This window comes from Magallana gigas, chromosome 9, assembly GCF_963853765.1.
Source record: "Magallana gigas chromosome 9, xbMagGiga1.1, whole genome shotgun sequence".
Lineage (NCBI taxonomy): Eukaryota > Metazoa > Mollusca > Bivalvia > Ostreida > Ostreidae > Magallana > Magallana gigas.
The window spans coordinates 36,108,896-36,129,616 of NC_088861.1; the positions used below are offsets into that span (position 1 = coordinate 36,108,896).

The window sequence follows — 20,721 nt, forward strand, 5'->3', positions numbered from 1 at the left end:
AATGTAAACGTCGGGGAAATACACTGTTAAAACAAAAAGTCTGTATTTTCACTTTTGATTAAAAAACTCATTGCCGGGTGCATTTAATAATTTAAAATCTGTCAGAAAATATTATTATTATTTACTTTTTACTTACATGTAGGACTACTTGCATGTAATGTTTGTACAAAAATGGGATTTATTATATCTATTTAATAGTGATTACACATCGAAGTTAAAATTAAAAAGGCGCATTAATTTCAGTAACCGATTGCTTAACATGAATCGTTTCGACATAGCACAGTACTGCATATAGTATCAAGTGGATTTGGGGAAAAAAAGGGGGGGGGTTATTGGGTTATTATCCATGTTACATTTTATTTTTTGACTTAAAGTTTGCAGATATTTTTCTAAAACCCGGGAGTTGGTTGGCAAAGATAAACTTGAGACATAAAGAAAAATAATCGATATGTAAAAGAAGCAGATAGATTAATAGACAAACAAATTCTTAACCCAATCAATTTCGGATTAATCTCTCTCTCTCTCTCTCTCTCTCTCTCTCTCTCTCTCCCTCATGAATTTTCTAGTGCTAAAACTTGGGGCACCGAATCAGAATTGTATAAGCACGTTAAAATCCCCTTACGGCATCACAACCACCAGTTTCAACATAGATTTTATAGTGAACTTTTCTACAACTAAAAATGACACCAGTACAATATAGTCAGGAAGAGATTTTCCTGTAATCTCGTAATCTCTCTCTCTCTCTTTCTCTCTCTCTCTCTCTCTCTCTCTCTCTCTCTCTCTCTTTCATTATACAAAAATAGTGTGTAGATTAGGGCATTTTAAATCTTATTTCTAAAACATTTAAAAGTAAATAATATTTTAAGAAAACAGTACAGCTACGCATATTACAACATGTTACAACCTTTAATATGTCACTGATTATGTTCAAAATTTATAATGTATTTTGCAGTTGGTGTTATTTTGTAAAATTAAAACCCGATATTTGCAATGTATTTTTAAATGTTTTAATCAAAAGAAATCAATTAACAAATGAGCTAGAAACTCGCACGCTATCTTCAAAATTTACCTGTGTAGTCAAGCGGACAGTCATGATAAATGGACATGTGTACACAAAAAACAGGCATATGTATATTTTATGGATTCTGTTCATGTGTTTAATTGACTGTGTTTAGTGGCTGAAACACAGCTCATAAGACACAGAGAATTAACAATCCAATCATTTGTCATATATCATAAATTTGTAACCTTGCTGGTTGGGGGGGGGGGGGGGGGGGGGGGTGGGGGGGGGGTGGGGGTAATTTTCCAATGACTGGCAGAATAAACATAATCATTATGGCATGCACTTTTTAAATAATCAGATTCAACATGTAAAATTCAAAACTTTCATCTTATAGCAAAAATTTATCATAATTTTGTGATCGTAACATTCAATAACACATTAAGACATTAATAAATAAAACGTATTAAATAAATTTAACGACCTGTTGCATTCTTCTGTCAAGTTAATTGTATACATAATATTAAAGCTATATACGGCATAATAAAAAAAATATTTAAAAAAAAATATATAGTGTATATTGAAGATTTAAAAATCTAATTTTTTTTTCTCAAATTAATAGTACAGTGGCGTACAGTAGGGTACAGTGATGGTCAGTGCCCGGTACAGTGGCGTACAGTGGGGTACAGTGCTGGTCAGTGCCCTGTACAGTGGCGTACAGTGGGGTACAGTGGAAGTCAGTAGGACTGTACAGTGGCGTACAGTGGGATACAGTGATGTTCAGTAGAAATGTACAGTGGGATACAGTGGGGTACAGTGGAAGTCAGTGAAATGTACAGTGAGGTACAGTCAATGTACAGTGGGTGTCAGACAATGTCAGTCAATTTTTGGGAATATCAGTGGATTTTGAAGTCAGTAGTGAATAATTGTCCGGAATCACAGTTTGAACAATCAAGAAATAGAATTGCATCATAAATCTTGTATTGTTATATCATTACTAAATGCATTTAAATTTGATAGCTCATCGTGACTACACATTTTAAACTTTCTTATTAAACTATCTTTCCTAATAAGGGATTAGAACTCTTATTCTAGAAATATTGAATCCGATTTACTTAAGAATTTGTTGTGTGAAAGTTGATTCAATTTGTTTTATCTTGAGATGAAGTTAAACATGTGATAAAGTTTACAGACAGACAAACAGACGGACGTTATCAAAAAGCGATAAAAATAAGCATTTGCCAATGAGAAAAGAGAATATTAACGCATTCAGAAGCGTTGCGTTCATTTGTAATGTATTAACATTCACACAGAGGGAAAATAAGGTAATGAGAAATGATTCTTTAACAAAACCGCTGTAAATGAGTTGTATTGAAAATTTATTAATGATTATTCGAAAACTGGATGATAACTAAAATGCCTGAAAAGATTACTAAAAGGCTACGACATTCAAACACCTTTTAGTGTCCTTTCAGTCACATTTTATTTGATTAAGTGGCAGAGCTTTTGCTTCTGCCATGCCATATAATTATGTACAATACAAGCACAAAACTGAGAAAACAAAAACAATCAGATATAAGATGTGATTTTTTTTTACTTTTGAACAAATAAGTTACATCTAGTCATGCAAGCCAAGTACGGACAGTCCCCTTCACGAACTGCCGACATATTGGACATTTCCGCATTGCAGGAGCACAGTCCGCACAACAACAAAGATGCCCACACGGCAACATGGCGATGGAGGCGTCCTTCTCCATACAGATCTTACACATCCTGAGGTCCTTCAGTTGTCTGTTCTCCTCGATCAACGAGCGAGTGTCTGTCAGAGAAAGAAGTGAAAAGGGTCATAGTTTAAAACTGTCCATCAATTTAAAAACTGATTTCTGTCCCTTTAATGTACTAGCTGCAAATTCAATCAGACCTAACAGAGACGTATAACTTTGCATACCTGCTTCGTCAGATTCTTTCGTAACTGCCATTAAGGAAGATTTCGTTTGCTGCTCATTTGCATTTATACTATCTTCATATGACCTTGCAGTAGCCTCCTTGACATAGTCTGATGTTTTCGCAACAGAAGATGGTGGTATGTCATCACCTGACAAAATGACCTCCATTACTTCTTCGGCCTTAATGTTTATGCACTCTGAAAATTTAAATCGAATACAAAGTATTTAGCATGACTTTTATGAACAATTTTAGTACATGTACAAACAAATGCTAAGATTTTCTTATTTTATTTTCACTGACCTTTTTTGTTTTTTAGAAAATCGAAAGTTTGTTGTATAACATGAGATGGATATCCCATTTCGAGAACACTCTGGAATGCTGGAAGAGTAGAAACATCTGGTTCTGATGAACGTTCTGAGGTTACGTTTTCGGGTCCAGTTGCGTGATCTCTCGCCTGGTGTTCGTTTGGTGCTCCCATAGCTTCCTGAAAATTATTGTAATATTTACATGTATATTATGTAAAATTACCGTTGGTAATTCTTGATATAATCTAATACAATTTATGTCAAGGAATTGAACAAGTACCAGTTCTTGGTGCTGAATTTGAACCAAGGCAACAAACTCGTCTCCTTTGTTCTGTCTCACAAAAGCACACTTCGGAAACCATCGGGCATGTTCGGTCCACGGATCGTCTCCAGGCTCCCAGTTACGCAATCCTCCCCCACAAAAGAAACAACGGGTGTAATCCCCGTAACCTGCATACAGAAACCCTGCAACTGCCAAATCTCTAGGGGTCTGTGATAGACTAGATGGCCAATCCGCAAAGGAACTCACCCTTACAGCTAGCACCGAGTACGACGGATATTTCGGATGGTCAAAGTTAATTCCTAATGGATCCAGATTTCGAATTAATGCATTTATCTTATCTTGCTGTATTCTTGTCTTAGTCAACAGGTCGTTTGCAGTCTTATTTGACGAAGGAGCTTTACTGCTAGTTTTTTTGTCTATATTATCAATATTTGGTTCTGTTTTGATTGCGTTTCCAGACGAAATACTTCCAGAAGTTAATGAGGATGAATGTCTATTGCTACTGCTAGGAAAATCGTTGCTACAAGCGTCGTTTGACTTCTTCCGTGACGCAAAGGCTTGTACGTCAGCTTTTTTGTCTTTTCTATCAGCATTCGGTTCTTTTGTTATTTTGTTTCCATTCGAAACACTGTCTGAAGTTAAAGAGGATGGTAGTTTATTGTTATTGCTAGATAAATCGTTGCCACTAGCGTTAATTCGCTGCTCAGGTTCGTTTATACAATGCCAATTCCTTTGCTCATTTCCAATTTGGATGTTGCTAGTGGGCTGTGACGACAGAAGGGGACAGTCAGGAGACATGTTACGATGAACGACCTCAATGACATCGTCAGACCTCCAGTCACGTTTTCGACAGCCACAAGCAAAACAGATTGTGACGTCATACTCCATAGAATAATAAAACCCTTGGCGAGCCAATCGCAGTGTAGAAACAGATTTAGAGGACGGGAAATTTTGAAAAGACTTTAGTCTGATTAATTCCATGTTCATAGAATGACATACAGGACGATTGGTTGATGGGATATTGTACTTTCTTTGGCATAATATTTCATTCTGAACAAATTCGTCAAGACTTCGTAGACCTAAAATGAATTGAATAGAGTTTATTATTTTATTTAACTTGTTTTATTTTGATTGATTTTTCTTTAGATCAATCGATAAATATTTCTTAATTTTATCAATTTGAGGGATGGATTTAAATCTTAACTCAATTTTTCTTTGCTGTTATATCTTTGCTTATCATAAGAGTTAATAATTATGTATTTTTGCATAATTAATTTACGTCAAGTATTAATCTTTTATCATGGTTACTATCATCGTTTATAAAATAACATGAATATGATTACCGCCTTCTGGAAAAAGAAATACATAGAATTCGGTTATAGCAAAGTCTCAGGCACCAATGGAATTACTTCGTTATGTCCGTAATTCGTTATATCCGTATAACGAATTCGTAACAATATGTATAGTGAAATTACCATATACATGTTTTCTTTCGCCAGACTATATTTTTTTCTATTGATTGATGCTTTCTTTGATACCTTTATTAATCTTATTGTGAATTGAAAAAAATTATATGAATTCATTCAGACTATTCTCTTAAATGGTAGTGCAACCTTTTTTCAAACTGTAAAGAAATACTTTATAAAGGTGTTTAATTTAGTTATTATTCACCTCTTCGGGACTCCAAAGCAGTTCGCAATATCCATAAATTCATTATATTCGAATTCCTTCTAACCGTAAAACTTTGATAAGATTCGTTAAGAATTTTACCAAAAACTCAACAACAAAAAACTTCGCTTTATCCGAGAATTCGCTTTATCCGTGTTCGTACTAAACAAAATTTACTGTATCGTCAAAGAAGTGTCGAGTATTGATCCAACGGTACATTTTAAGGCGGGAAAATATCTTGCTCTCTGTGACGTCATACAAAACATTTCTTCATTTTATTTCTTCACAAAATACAAGGAAAATAAAAGCCATGTGAAACTTTTGTGGTTTTTTTTTCAGAGTGTGTATGATAGTCACGACAAGTTAATAATCCTCACATAATCATGAATTCTCAGTAGTTGGTCAGCTATTTTTGGCGGTTTACTACTGGGAGCATTTCTTGCGCATTAGTTTGAGTAGCTCGCTTCGCTAGTCAGTGCTTCATTTTAGTTTTATTCAACCTTTAGCATCATTTTGAGAGCGTTTAATATGAATCTTGTAACGTTAATTTTTTATGCTATCAATTCATATGCAGTTAATACTTGTCTATTGAATGATCACGAAGTATAACCTTTGTTGTAAGAGTAATTCTAACCTTGATTCTGTGTCCAGTGATTCATTCGAAGGGTATCTGAGGATGCCATTCCGATTGCTTGTTCCGTCCGTCTTTCACTTTCTGTGCTAGAGCTTGGTTCATTTTAGATGAATTCCAATTACGTTCTCCGTCGTCATCATTTTGAAAAGCTGATTGACATATTTTTCTTAACAGACTTTCTTTTCCAGTTTCGTAATTCATCAACTTATACTTGGTTTACTTTAAGTTTTCTTTTGAAGACGGCGATCTGGTTTGAAAATTCAATATTCTAGTGAACATTTTTGAAACAGGAAAAGTAAAGAAATTGACAGTAAGTTAAAAATAATAGAACTCTTACGTATCACTTGCTAGATTTGTTATGATGGTTAACATTTTCAATTTCTTAAGACTTAAAAGATCGTTGGCTACTTACTTGTTTTCATATTTATTTAAATCTATTAATTTCAATAGTAGTTGGGAATAAAATTCATTATAAATATCACTGAGTAGCCACTATTTAAACACAACAACTATTGAAATTAATTTTGTGCTCGCATTCACTGAAAGTGGGGGATATTGATTTGGGTCTATCTGTCCGTCCGTGCGTCCGTCTGTCTGTCTGTCCGTCTGTCTGTCTGTCCGTCTATTATTTTGTCAGTGTGCATGGCTCACAAGTAATTGCTAATTTTAAAAATGTTAATGCTTTGTTTTGTTTACCTTTTAGTGCCAAATAGAAAACACCGGGTTTAAAACAATATACAATGTGACAACGGGTTGAAAGTTCATGTTGTTGCATGGAACAATTGACTACGACTACTGTATTATGTTGAAGATGAAAACCTGTATAGTCATATCTGCTAGAAAAAAAATAAGATCTTATATCTATAGTAGAAATTATGCATATCCCAATGTCGTTTTTTTATAAATCAGGATTTTAAAGGATATATTTCAGTAGGTAAATAACCCCGTAAAGAGCTAACTGGTAGGATAAAGTCCATTTTTATCCTTAAATCTAAAGTCTTAGGGGGGGGGGTATGTTTTTTTCCATCGTGTTTATTATAGTATTCATATCATGCGGGTCATTCTCGATTAGAAATAGACAACGTTGTCATGAAATGCATATTTTAGAGATAAGTATTCAGCTTTAAACAGCGTTTTTGAAGAAAAAAATCAGATAATCCTATCAAACAAAATTATATTGTAATAATTTGAAAAAAAAAAACTCTTTTCAAATCAAAACAGAGGAAGGGGTTGTTATTAAAGGAAATCTATAAGGAACTCATTCAATTTTCTACTTAAACGTCATATGGGCCATTAATTCATTTCATGTGAAATGTTATCCTTTTTTAGTATTTCTTAGTAAAGTAATTGAATATCAGTCAAACAATCTATCAAGTTTGTTGACATTTGATTGTGAATTATTTGAATTGCTAATCTCTGAGAGCATCTTCAGTATATAGAAGTTGCCTGAATTGCATAAAAACGTTGAGAACATTGGGAATTTTACACGTCTATGTAAAGGTCCAGGGTCCAGAGATATGTATACATATACTCTCTGATTTCGGCCACATGTACATTTTGTACATGTAATACATGTGCACGAACCTTATGCATGTCCGGTACCCCCACTTATTTTCGTTTTTAATTGCTATATTACCCAATAACAATTGGTATATTATAATTAATATAGTTTCCATGTATAAACTCAAAATCAGGGAAACATTAAAGATATTTATAAAATTCGCTTACTAATAAAAACATAGTAGCCATTGGATTGATATCAGTAAAAATTATTTATGTAGTGGTTTTATGTGGTTCTCTTAATCTCGTAATCATGATTTTTTCAATGGAAATCTACGTGGAATATTATGGGTGTAAATAAAGTGCGAGGATAGACTGAAGTAGAAAAAACATTACAGCTGATTCTTAGATATTTGAACCTTAAAATAGTGTAGAATCACTTCATTTTTTTTATTTCATCTGAATATTTAATGTTAGAATATCCGGCCATTCTTACATGCAAGGATAGATCTATATGGATCATGAACAACAACGTGACTGTGCTATATCGTACACACGCTTTAGATATGTGTGGACCATCATTCGTTGCGACTTCTTCATAGAATAGAAGTAAACATTGCCACCCGTTATCATTATGTGATTTTGGTATGTAGTATTAACCGCAAAAGCAATCATCAAAATATATCCTTTCTCTGTATTCGTTGTTGTAGGTTAAAAGTGTGAAAATAAGTTTTTTCACACATACGATTTGATGAAATCTTAGCTTATAAAATGTTAAGTGTCGTTCTGCGAGGAACACTTACATGTGAAATGCATCATACTTCATGTATATACATGTATGTTCCTACAAAGGTTACTAACCTATTTCATTATCAATTTATATGCTCAGCTATGTTAAGGAAGGTCTAAGAATTCTACCACGTGTGATTTAGAAAAATTTGCATAAGCCCCGCCCCTTATTCATGAGATTTTACGAGATATGGGTATTTCGGTAATTAACAAACATCTACCAAAATGAAAATGATTAATTATTGGGTTTGAATGGTTCAAGAAAGGTGTACTGAAATAAAATCATAAACTATTCTTTATATCTCGCGAAATCATGAAATTCCTAAGTCGTCTGATGACGTGTCGAGGTTGACTACGTCACATCGGCGCTTGCAGCTGTGATCAGAATAAACATGTGGACTTCAGTGATATATCTCGGAATTTAACTCGTTTACAACCAGCGTGGACAGAAATCCGCATAGGATTCAACTGAACAAGGTAGGATTTATCTGTACTTCCCCTAGATATTGTTTTATATTATTTAATATTGTTGGATGGAACGGAAACGAAGTGAAATTCCTCGGCTTCGATTTTGTTTACTTGTTTACATTTGTTTTTCATGTAATATTGTGTTCAAACATCAGTTTGGTGACTCAGTCAGGCAAAGTAATTGTTCTGCGTTTCGCTAGTTTTGATCATAGAGAGCGTTGAGGCTCATTGTAGCTTTTTACTGGTCTCATATCGCGATAATATTAGATCGCATTTCCTCCATGTTCAAAGTACACATTAAAAAAGGCCATGGCCAAACACTGTATGTGCTAGCACTACAAAGATTACTGTGAGGATCTGGAATGATTATAGACAAGATTGTAATGTTGTTTGTGTTATTTTATTCAGCCTTCTTTATGAAGATCTAATTAATTTTATTTAAGACAAAATTAAAGTGTGTTCAAACTGAATTTCCACACATTTTAAACATTTGATTATGCCTGTTGTAATATCACTGAAATTGAAACCGCCATTAATATGCCCAATAATAGAGTAATGTTTCATTTTCATGTTATCTTTAACACAATAGCTTGCTATAATTATGACACATCATTCATTTTCAGGGTTACTTGGGCAGTAGATGGTCCACTGAAAACACTTCTTGGGATGTTGATAAAAAGTAGGTACTACAAATGTATATAAATATTTCTTTTACTCACTAACTTCAACTTCATGCATAGTTTGTTGTTTTTTAATATCATATTGATAATGATACTAATGTAACCTATTATAATAATTTGCATTGATATCTATTGAAATGAAATTTGAAATTGATATATATTCATCATTTCAGGTATTGGTTTTCTTATCAACTGGACTACCTCCTAATATCAAAAAGACAGAAGAGAAGAACATGTAGTGTGCAAGAAGAATTGTCAATTTCCATAAATTACACATTATGACTGAAAAATACTAAAAATCAGAAAACACTAGTCTTGTTGAACAGTTTGTCACAGAAAAGCAATCTCTATAGTATTTGTAAAGTTGATTATCAAAATAAATTCTTGATAATATTGATATATTGTTTCTTCTTGCTTTCTTTAATTAGTACTAAAATATCAATTATGATTACAAGTAAACCTGATTATACATTAAAAGAATTTATTCACCAGCATAGTAACATAAATTATTATGAAACATAAATGTGTAAATTACAAACTCAACACTTACACCCCCCCCCCCCAAAATAAAGGCAACTGATTTCAACAATTTTATAATGATGATTGGTGTGAACAGAAACAACATTTTAACATTATTTTAGTGAAATTCACAGCGTTAAATTATTTTAAGAATGAAAATTAAAATCATGATCTTAGTCAGTGTTGCGTTTGAATTTCACGCAAATGACGCTGAAAGTGAAGTGGGTCAGATAAAATGCAGTAGTGCAAGGGCATACACTTGATCAAATATATTGAAAATTTCCATGTCTTACCATTGTATCCCTATTATATCAAACAGTGCTGGGAGCTGTATGAAGTCGCTACGCATTTCATATAAATAAGCGTTAATTGCGGGAAATCCCAGTAAATTGCTGTTCATACACTGTTTACATTGAATTTAATAATTGTTCTTACTTGAATATTTTTAGCTCCCAGCACTTTTTGATATTTTGAAGGTTCATTTTACAAGTTAGAAACAGAAATAACTTTATTTGTTTATGTTATGCCCTTGCACTTTGCATTCTTTCGTATTATTCCTGGTTCATCTATTTTTAGCAGTATCACGTGACAGGGTATTCCCAAGAGACTCAAGAATTGCTCATCCGATAACAAATTATTTAATTTGTATAATCGATAAAATATCACTTTGTTTAACAAATGTTTGGAGTAGAATACCAAGATTGTTCAAAGGCTAACATTTTATGTGATAAATATCGCTATTTTTGTATGGACGCCCTTAACATAGCTGAGTGTTGGATACTATTTAAACAGAAGTGTATTTGTTTTACTATAAGACTATCGAACGGCTGAGAAAAACATTTGTTTCCGAGAATTATTATTCTTTACTAGGTGACCTTTATTTTGCATGCTGTTATTGCCAATAACTCAGGGTTATATGTTGCAGTGAATCATTTTATCTAAACTTTAGAAACCACCAGTCGGGACTACACACTAGTGTTGAGTCTTCAGTTGATTAATTGTTTTTAGAGATATGACTGATTTTATAAATCTTTAATGTAATTGTACAACTCATCATATGGTAGTATTTAATTAAAAGCTTGAATCATTTAATTTCTCAAAACTAACTTTCATTTATTTTATAATCATTAAGTAAAGAGTAATAAGGTTGTACAGATTTTCCGTCTCTAGTAAATATCGATTACACATGCAATGACATACGTGGCACTGTTAAATAGTAAACACGTAGTAGACCGTCATGCTCTGCGACTCATTCATAAATTTGATAAACATTGCCACGTGTTGATAGGGGGAGTCTCGAATTTGTAAAATAACAATTTACCATGTGGTAGACATTGCTTTTAAAAATGAAATTGCACTTAGTCTTAGTCATTGATTTATACAATTATAAGGCGGTGGTAAAATTAAGATTGTGTTGTAGAATGCCGTATTTTAAAAAATATTGTATTAGTTACTGTTGTACATGTATATGTTAGCTAATTGCCTTAAATACAGAAAATCCTTACCGAACTTACAATATGTGTCAATTTTCTGCATACACAATGCCAATTATTACAAACCAAAATACTCAGGACAGAACAAATTTAATAAAATAAGCATAAGCTATTACCGAGTTGCTTGCAATAACTGTATTTTTCTTTAAATGTCAGGTCATATTTTCTCATTATTCATCAATATACAAATTCAATACGTTATATTTGGTCATGTAGCTTTTCATAGACCTTAAAAATGTTACTCTGTAACCATATTTAATCATATAAACAATCCAGTTTACCTAAGGTTTAATTTTTGTTTTAAGAAAATGCAGAAATATTGCTCTCCCTTACCTTCTGGCATAATGCGTGAAAAAGATAAATATAGTTAGCCATGCTAATGGAAAGGTTGCCAACAAAGGGGCGGAACCAAGTGTCAAAGTTAAAGATCATATAGAATAAGCTGTCAGTCATCTTAACGAATTGAACAACGTTGTTTTCTTTTTCATGTATGTGTGAAAAAAATCTATACGCGATGCATCGACAAAGGTGTAGGTTCCATTCCATTATTTGAAAGACATGACACGATACTCTTAAAAGCCATTATTTCATGTTTGGAGAAATTCATATTTTTTTCTTTTTGATTTTACATTAATGATGTAGAAATATTTATGTGAATTAGAGCCAGAAATACTTGTTTTATTGTAATCAAACTCTGATACCTTCTTTGTATATTGGGTGTTTACACAGGTAAAATTGCAACGTATGTTCAACATACATGTGTTCGTGCAAATAATTGACCACTGTAGTAAAAAGAGACAGGGCTAATAATATTAAAATATAGCAAATTCAGCCTTTGTTTTGCTTACTTTCGTTATCGCATTGGTTTGCAATCATACAAACTACACGGGGAATACATGTGTACATGTATGTATAAGGTGCTATCTATCAATTATTGTGTTAAAGAACCATGTTTTATCATGAAAATCTCATTTGGGCTGTATTCAAGGTGCGTCTCTTTTGAATAAAAATATATGTTCATTTATATTGTATGAGTAATACACAGTTAATTGTATTTTTTAAAATAAAATATAGTATAGCTTATGTAAGTGTATCCTAAAAGTCTTATAAAATGAAAACGGCAGTACCACTGCAAAAAACAGTGTCAAGAAAGACAAGTAATATTTCAACATTAAAGTCAATATATTTACATTCATTGTATATTCCCCTTATGTTTGCATTGAAAAATCTGCGATATTCAATTTACTGTAAACACACTTAACCTTGTCATGAAGCATAAACACATGTATAAACATCATCACGCGTTTTGAATATATCCATTATTGTAAGTCTATAACTGAAACGTCAAACTTACATAACCAATTTGACTTGTACTTATAAATAATAATCGTTAAAACTTATCTTTTTTGTTAATAATTTTTTTTATCTCGACAAAGTTATTTGGATATCGTCAGTCCTAAAACACACAAAGGATGTTCGGACAATTTATCATACCGCGCTAAAGTGCGGTATTCAATTTGTCTGCACGGCCTTTTTGGGAGTTGATTACCGTCCTTGGAAGACGGTATAAAGAGTTGAAATTATTTACAGTCTCCGGGTTGTGCACTTCCTTTCCTTTGTGATTGGTAGAAAATACATGATGTGAAAATTTACATTTATTTCATTGGTTGAAATACAGTTCGGCGCAAGAAAGATAATTTTCTGATGATCTTATTCATGTACGACTTAACAAATTTCGTTGATTTCAAATCTTAAAAAGTGAGAAAACGAAAAAGCAATACAAATTGCTGTGAATGAAATTCAGCCTTTGGTTTTCAGGTCCAACTAATTGAAAGTAACATTCTATAATATATATTGAAATTATTTGTTTTTCTTTTAGCATTGTTTATTCAAATATTTATACAAAATAAAAAACTGATGCGGTACGCCTAATACCGGTAAAGTTATTTGCACCTTAGATAGATAAATGCAGTGGTATAACTTTGATTTTATAAAAATAATACGAGTCTACGACCCTACCTAAGATCTCTTTTACCCTATAGTCGATCTCAACTTACATGCTCGGGTACGCAGTTCTCAATTTTAGACACGCAGGCTTAAACGACACATGACATAAAATGTTCCACTCGTCATGCTATGTAGAGGAAGGTGACATGTACATTTATATAAAAAGAATTAATTTGTCTTGATAATTAATTGCTGTTTAGGGTTTGTTCTAAAGACGGTAAGCTTTTTAAAAAAAGCTAAACTTGTTTTAATCAACTATCCTATGCAGTTACTCTGGCAAACCGAAAGTGAAACAGCGTTTGGACCTAAGCACAAATCATCACCGCTGACAAGACTTAGTTCTCGGAAATAGTCGATAAATTCGCTGTAATCAATTTCGAAGCATTGTTTTTTAAGGAAACTTATTTATTGATACCTTGAAAATAGTCAGCTTTTAAATGGTAGAAAACAATTTAGACATTTTTGTAGTGGTATGTATTCCTACGCTAGAGTTTACTATAGTATCGTTCAACCAGACGATCGGTGGTTTCCGTAAATCTCCGACAGGCAGAGAATTTCTCTTGCTTGTCGGAGATTAATGGAGACAGCCGAGCGTCTGGTTGATTAATAGTATCTTTAAATATTACACGACATTATTCATATGGGGTTTTCTCGAAATTCTTTTTGGAAAAGTCCGAGTATTCATATTATGAAAAATGTGCGTAAATCAAATACATATAAGACACCACTTCCCATGCAAAATAACATTTTCGTTGATTCTAAAATAAATAATAATCGATAAAATCAACTCCCGTCAGTACTTCAGTACTTTGATTGTGTTATAGGACCAACGACATCCATAAATAAACATCTAATGCTTTAATATATTATGCACTCGAAGTACTGCCGTAATAATAAGAGATACATTGCATCATCTGTTCACTTACTTTAGGAGCTTGCAGGGCTTTATAGATACAATGAATGATCGATGCATTTATATCATACAAACACTTTTTCTTGCATCACAATTTACCATCTTGATACTATACATTTTAGTTATATCTTATGTTTTTAACATAAATTGATTTGCTATTAGAATGAAAGTTGAATTATTAATTTTTTTTATCAATTATCAATTTTTTATCAATTTTCTCAATTTATCAATTAGAGTGAAAAAATATTCGTCAAAATTCTGCCCAAATTATTATATGGTTAGTTATTTCTATAAACAAATTTTCAAGAAATATTTGTAGGTTATTTAGTTTAATGAAATATAGACTATACTACTTACCTAGATCGTTGTTTCTTTTTTTTTCCAATAGCAAATACCAATAAATAGAAGACAACAAATAAAGTTAGTGCTGACCATGGATTTTTTAGAATCTGGCAAATGAATTATTTTCTGAAAATTGTTCCATTCAACTAAGTGAAAAGAGCCCTTCTTTGAACAGGTACTTTCACTTTCTTTTTCCAGTACACCAAGTACTCCAAACAATGTCCACAATAACGGGCGCTCTTGATTTTACCAAAAGGTGAACACCGTGTACACTTTTGTAAATCAAGTGCAAAGGTGTAGCGTTTAGGTGTACACCGGGTGTACACTTTTCTACACCGAGTCAGGGGCATGTGTTGTTGGTTGTAGCACTGAAACCAATATGGCGGACGAATGTTATGATGGGAAACTTGGAAAATGATTTTAAGTAATGTAACGCACTAGCGTCGGAAGCAAATTGAAAGTGGGGGGGGGGGGGCTAGACTAATCCTCAGAAATATTGAGAAAAAAGTAATTTTCCTGCGAGAAAAAGTGGGGGGGGGGGGCTGAACCCTCTATCATGCTATGTTTCTAATGCTTAGGTATAACTTTGCAAAAAAAGTGGGGGGGGGGGGGGGGGCTAAGCCCCCCATAGCCCCCCCCCCCCCCCCTGTTCCGACGCCTATGTAACGGATTAGAAGTCGCATAAAAGTTGTCTTTTGTATGAAAGCCATTAAATTTGAAATGTGTGTTTATTTTATTGCATTTATATCACCAAAAAACCTATAACTGTCGCAGAACAGCAGATTCTTTCTTAAAACTGCACCCTTTTCCGTCATATTCATTCTTAACTTCCCTTCACCATGTATACTACACTATTGAAGTGGACTTGATATACAATACAAAATGTTTGCACGGGTGTATGCCGGTGTACTCCAAGTTAAGCTTAATCAAGCGCGTCCAGTGTGTGATTTTAATCTGCTAAACTTAGCAGTTATAATTTTCTTTTAGTTTATAAGCTAATACAAACAATATGTATAATGTGTTTTATCAAGATCGTACAAAAGATGACTCATCAACTTATGTATAACATTAACATGACTGTATAACATTTCTTACAATTTCCCTTTTGGATTCCAGTTCCTATCTCCTTGGACCTTTCAAAACCAAATAAAACAACTAAGTATACTTTGTCACATTACACAATGCATGTACATACATCAATATAAATTAAAAGAAATGTCTGCTTTCCCCGCTTTTGATATATTATAATATTTAATAACGTTTAATATCAATAATAAATATTGGGTCAAAAAATTATTATAATGGTTTCCTTCTCAGTCCGTGCACAGTGAAGGCAAAATCCTCATTCTATTATTAAACTGTGGAATCGTTGCTCATCAAAAAAGAATAAATTACCTATTACATGGCAGATAGCCATGATATGACTGAATTGCTAGTATTACATATTGGTCAGACACTATAATACTTATGTATACCTAGATACTGCGCAATGAATTGTGTTATGATAACTACCAGAATGAACTCTGTGACTCTTGCAGCATTGCGTAGTATTCCTAAATGATGTTTTAAAACTAGGTGCATAATACGGGCAAAATAATATCCAAATTGAGAGTTTATAAATAAGTATCATATTTGGCGATTCTGTGTCTGCATCGATAGCTCTGGAACTGTATATTGAGTCATGTATTGCATATTCTATATAACCTTCGCAGCCTTTTAAACCATGAACTCATGTTTACTTTTATATATGATATTTCAATATTGCAGTCCTAAGTGAGCCTAATTAATTCTGGCACAGTAATTTCCAAAATGAAAATATATAAACAAGTTACCAACAAATTGTCATATTTGGCAGCCTGTGTCCGTAATGAAGGCCCTAATATTGTAAGTTGGTCATGTAATGCTATTTAACCTTTATGACCTTCAAGCCATGTATGTTCTAATGAATTAATATGCGTAAGCGATGCATCACACCCAGGTGGGGGACTCAGAGACTCGGACTCGGAGACTCACAACCCGCATCATAATATTATTTCTTACAGTTCTGACAGTTTTGTTGCTTTATTTAAAAATAAAATATAACTCTGGAATTTGAACACTAAATGTTCACTCATGATCATCGTAGATGGGCCGAACTGGTCAGAACTGTCAATCATAAGTAAAATGTTACATGTATATATACCCATGTAAAATAATATTAGACAAATTTTTAGAATTTGAGAATTTTTATTTTGGTATGTTGGGTTTTGATTCCGCTTTTAGAGATTTTTTGATTTTGGCTGCTTTTAATTGTTGTAACTTTGACTATACGATCACGCTTTATAAAACTGCTTGTGAAAGAACTACTGGACTTGATTGTTACTAAGTTTGAATTGACCCTCAAGTGGATCCATAAGACTGAAGGGTTACAAATAACTGAAGTTTTTAAAAATGTCGAGGTTTTAAAGGGGCATGGTCACGATTTTGGTCAAATTTTATTTTTCTGTTTTTATTATTTACAATGCTTTATGAATGCATTTCTAATGATCAAATGAAATTTATGTGCCCGTCGATGAGTTTTAAGCAAGATACACCTGGCTCCCAATTCTTCGTCATGTAAACACGGTTCGTGCCCTGATTTTGTTTACATAGGTTCCATATACCAGTAAATCTTTTTCAAGATGATTTGTCTATATTTTTATTCTTTTTAAGCATAAATAAACAGCTCCTAACCATAAACACATTCATTTTAGGTCTAAAACTGGAATTTTCACTTCAACATTCAAAATGTAAACAAAAGCTTTGTTTACATAGCGAGGAATGTAAGCTCTGATACTCGCTTATATCTCAACAAATGACACTCAAATATTGGTTGCCAATTAAAATGCCTTACTGAAGCATTATAAACATTAAAATCGAAAAAATAATTTTTGACCAAAATTGTGATCATGCCCCTTTAAGCCAATTGTACATCGATAATATATCTTGGTCAGAGTATAATATCTTTTGTGTGTGATAAATTACCTACATAAAAGGTATTTCTACATGTTTGTCTACCTGCACTAACATTGTCCAACATTGTCCGACGAACTGAAAACTCGTTTCATGCCAAGAAAAAAAAAGTTTGTAAGTCTCTTGCAGAATGTGGAAATTATATCAATGTGTTCAAGCAATTTCTTTGCAACAACATCGCACAAAGAATGACGACCATGAAGCAAAACTATCAAAACTACACCTTTTTCTATCAAAAAGAAGCTTTGTTTTAAACACCTTTTCCACCTATCAACATATAGGACGTGCTTTTTCTGCCCGAGAATATTGCATGGTAGCATTTCGGTGAGTGAAACTACCTTTCAAGTTCATGAAGTTTTGATGTTGTTTACACGGATACCAGATAATAAAGACAGCTTTGCAACATTTAATTGTGTGGATAATTCACTGAAGAAAAAATAGCTACCAAACACGATTAAATTTTCCAATGCATTTGCCTGGAAAGCAATTGATGAATCTCAGTTGATGGAATGAGCGTATTTCGAGTATTTAAAAGTAAGAGGAGACGGAGGCAAGTATCAGTGATTAGGCCTTCTAACTTTTGAATAAATTAAAAGTATATGTGGCGTATTTTCTCATGCTAAGAAATATTTGATTGATTTTTTTATTTAAATATGTTACATAAAGATAGATCTTCACAATAACTTACGCATTTTATATCAATCGGGTTAAAAAGATATGGTAATTAATAAATATTTTTTTATAATTAAAACAATAAATACAGCATTTAAATAAACCCGCCTTAAATCGGTCACGTGATACCACGCTCGGTCTACCACAACAACAATGGCGACGATGAGAAAGATAGGTATACCGTTAAGTTTGACAGATTAAGCAATGAAAGAAAAAAGAGGCAGACCGACGATGATAGTAACAAAGGGAAGATTGTCATCGGAGACAATGTAGATTGATGGAATAGAAATTAAAATCCGAATTAAACTTAAGTTTTTATTATGAAGCTGTAGGGGTGTTGCTAGTTAGGTTCGTACGTGTTCCATGTGTTCCATGTCTTTTCTTTATAAGTTATAAATCACATGTGGATTTTCGTTTAAAGGAATTTTTAAATAAAGAAGAAATAAACACTTTCAGTACGAGTACGTGTATCCCTCATGGGGGAGGGGGTATTCACTCATTTTACCGTGTCGTTGATGCTTAAGCCGTGTTTCATCTCTATTACACATAATTATCAATTTATATCGTTCTACATTAATGAATAACGGAATATATTGCTTCGAGTATCATCTGATATAAGAATTATCTAATTTAAGACATGAAAAATAATTTGTAAACAAACTGTTTTTTCATCGTGTTTCCAATACTAGGTTTTCTCACACTCATGCGCATCGGCATTAACAAATGGCGGATAACATTAATATTCATTAGACGTGTAGCAAAGTTAAGAGACAAATAACTAAAGAAAGAACATGTTTTACGGGCCTAGAGTTGGTGAAACGTCTAATTATAAGAAGCATGGTGTATATTTTTACCCAAACTCATGTACAAAATATAACTCTAAATACGCTACATAATTATACCTTTTTAAAAAAAGATGTATAATTTCACTTTCTTACTAGTATTTGATGGTACAATACTTGAAAGAGCGTATCAGGTTTTGACTTTACCTTACATGTTATAAACATGTAATAAACAGTCCCCCTTTTTTAGCGTTTGGATAACAAATTAAAGAAGAATTTTTGTTACATTGATATGAGTTACAACAATCCCATTGATATTCTTAACTTAAATAATATTAATATGCATCTTAATTTCTTGCTCTGTTTTGGCTTTTTTGAAAATGCACATGTTATCTGCATGTATTCATGATCACATACATGTATTTTTTTTTCAGTCATCAAGTCATTTAAAAAAAAACTTTTGCAAAAAGGTACCGATCAATATTCAGACAGCTAAATACACATCATAAGAAATATCAGATTATCACGTTCTTACCGTAAGAGCCGTTAACTGGTTGAAGACTCTCCCGAAATATCGTAAACAGGTTTTAATATATCAGAAGATAAAATGCATGACACACTGTCTGTGCATTCAACGCCTGAGGCATACAACATTTGTATATGATCAGTTACAAACGTGAAGTTGTATCATATTTTTAGCCCACATGAGCCGTCCGTCCGTTTGTAAATGTTTTCAATTTTTGACCTTTTTTACAGTGAAATAATTAGTTAATTATTCTTAAAGGCTTCTTTTTCAAATATCATTTTGCCAAAAAAGCTGAAACTAATATGGAAGCTTCACCTGGTAGTGTAGATTCAGGTTTGCTCAAAGAATGATCCCATTATCCGCAGATATATTGCAGGGCCATTTTTTGTGGTGGGGGGGGGGGTTAAATTTTTACATTGGAATAATTAGTGAAAAATATCTTGGATTCTGCTTTTCAAAAAGTATTGCCAGAGAGTTGAAACTTATGTGGAAACATTCTCACGTAGTGTGGTTCATTTCGTCAAATCATGATCCCAGAGGGTAGGGATGGGGCCACAATTGGGGGGGGGGGATGATTTTTTAACAAAAGGAATAAATAAATTGTATAAAGATTTTCCTGAAAAACCATTTGGCCAGAAAGGCTGAAACGTTTGCGGAAACATCCTCAGGAAGTGTACACCCAATGTTGGTAACACCACGAGCCTCGGGGGAAGAGAGAAACCCTAAGAGGATTGAGTTAATCTCTTTTATATAGGAATAGGGAGAAATCTTTGAAAATCTTCCTCAAAAGATCCATTTGGCCAGAAGAGCCGAAACAAATGTGAAACATCTCTAGATAGTGTTGACTGAAAATTGTTTATATCCCGATCCCCGGGGTAAAATGGGGTCACATTTGGGGATGGGGTGAACTTTTTTAATGGGAGGGGGGGGGGTCAAAGTAGTATACCCAATTTTCATCGCCAGTAACTAAATCATCAAAAGTCTTTTTGTAATGTTTTTGGATACAATTATAATAGGTTTTTTTGCATTTTCAACAGGAGTACGGACTCTCGTTTGCTTATTGCTAAGCAAATGAGATATCCACCAAGCGTTTATCTGTCTAAGCTTTAAATATTTCCCAAAATTCCATCAACACAAGCTAACGATAAGTTTGTCATTTGAGCCAATTGGCTCACGGTATATTTTGCGTCTTTCTGTAAGAT

The 20,721-nt window shown here is 33.1% G+C and overlaps 1 protein-coding gene and 1 long non-coding RNA gene across 4 annotated transcripts; one reads left to right on the top strand and one right to left on the bottom strand.

Moving 5' to 3' along the window:
• Positions 1-2,362: 2,362 nt before the first annotated feature.
• Positions 2,363-19,610, bottom strand: LOC105331304 (baculoviral IAP repeat-containing protein 2). 3 transcript variants are annotated; one of them, XM_066072405.1, is made up of 6 exons: positions 19,529-19,610; positions 5,838-6,084; positions 3,533-4,614; positions 3,248-3,431; positions 2,949-3,143; positions 2,363-2,819 (listed from the first exon to the last, which is right to left on the bottom strand). In XM_066072405.1, exons 2-6 carry the CDS (start codon positions 5,884-5,886, stop codon positions 2,623-2,625), a joined length of 1,707 nt encoding a protein of 568 aa, XP_065928477.1. In that variant the 5' UTR covers positions 5,887-6,084; positions 19,529-19,610; the 3' UTR covers positions 2,363-2,622. The 3 variants fall into 3 exon arrangements, with proteins under 3 accessions (XP_065928477.1, XP_065928475.1, XP_065928476.1); XM_066072403.1 differs by lacking the exon at positions 19,529-19,610 and adding an exon at positions 14,564-14,983; XM_066072404.1 differs by lacking the exon at positions 19,529-19,610 and adding an exon at positions 6,534-6,739.
• On the top strand, positions 8,214-9,739 carry LOC117684738 (uncharacterized). Its single transcript, XR_010709855.1, has 3 exons — positions 8,214-8,603; positions 9,218-9,273; positions 9,448-9,739. It is a non-coding gene; the product is annotated as an uncharacterized lncRNA (long non-coding RNA).
• Positions 19,611-20,721: the final 1,111 nt, after the last annotated feature.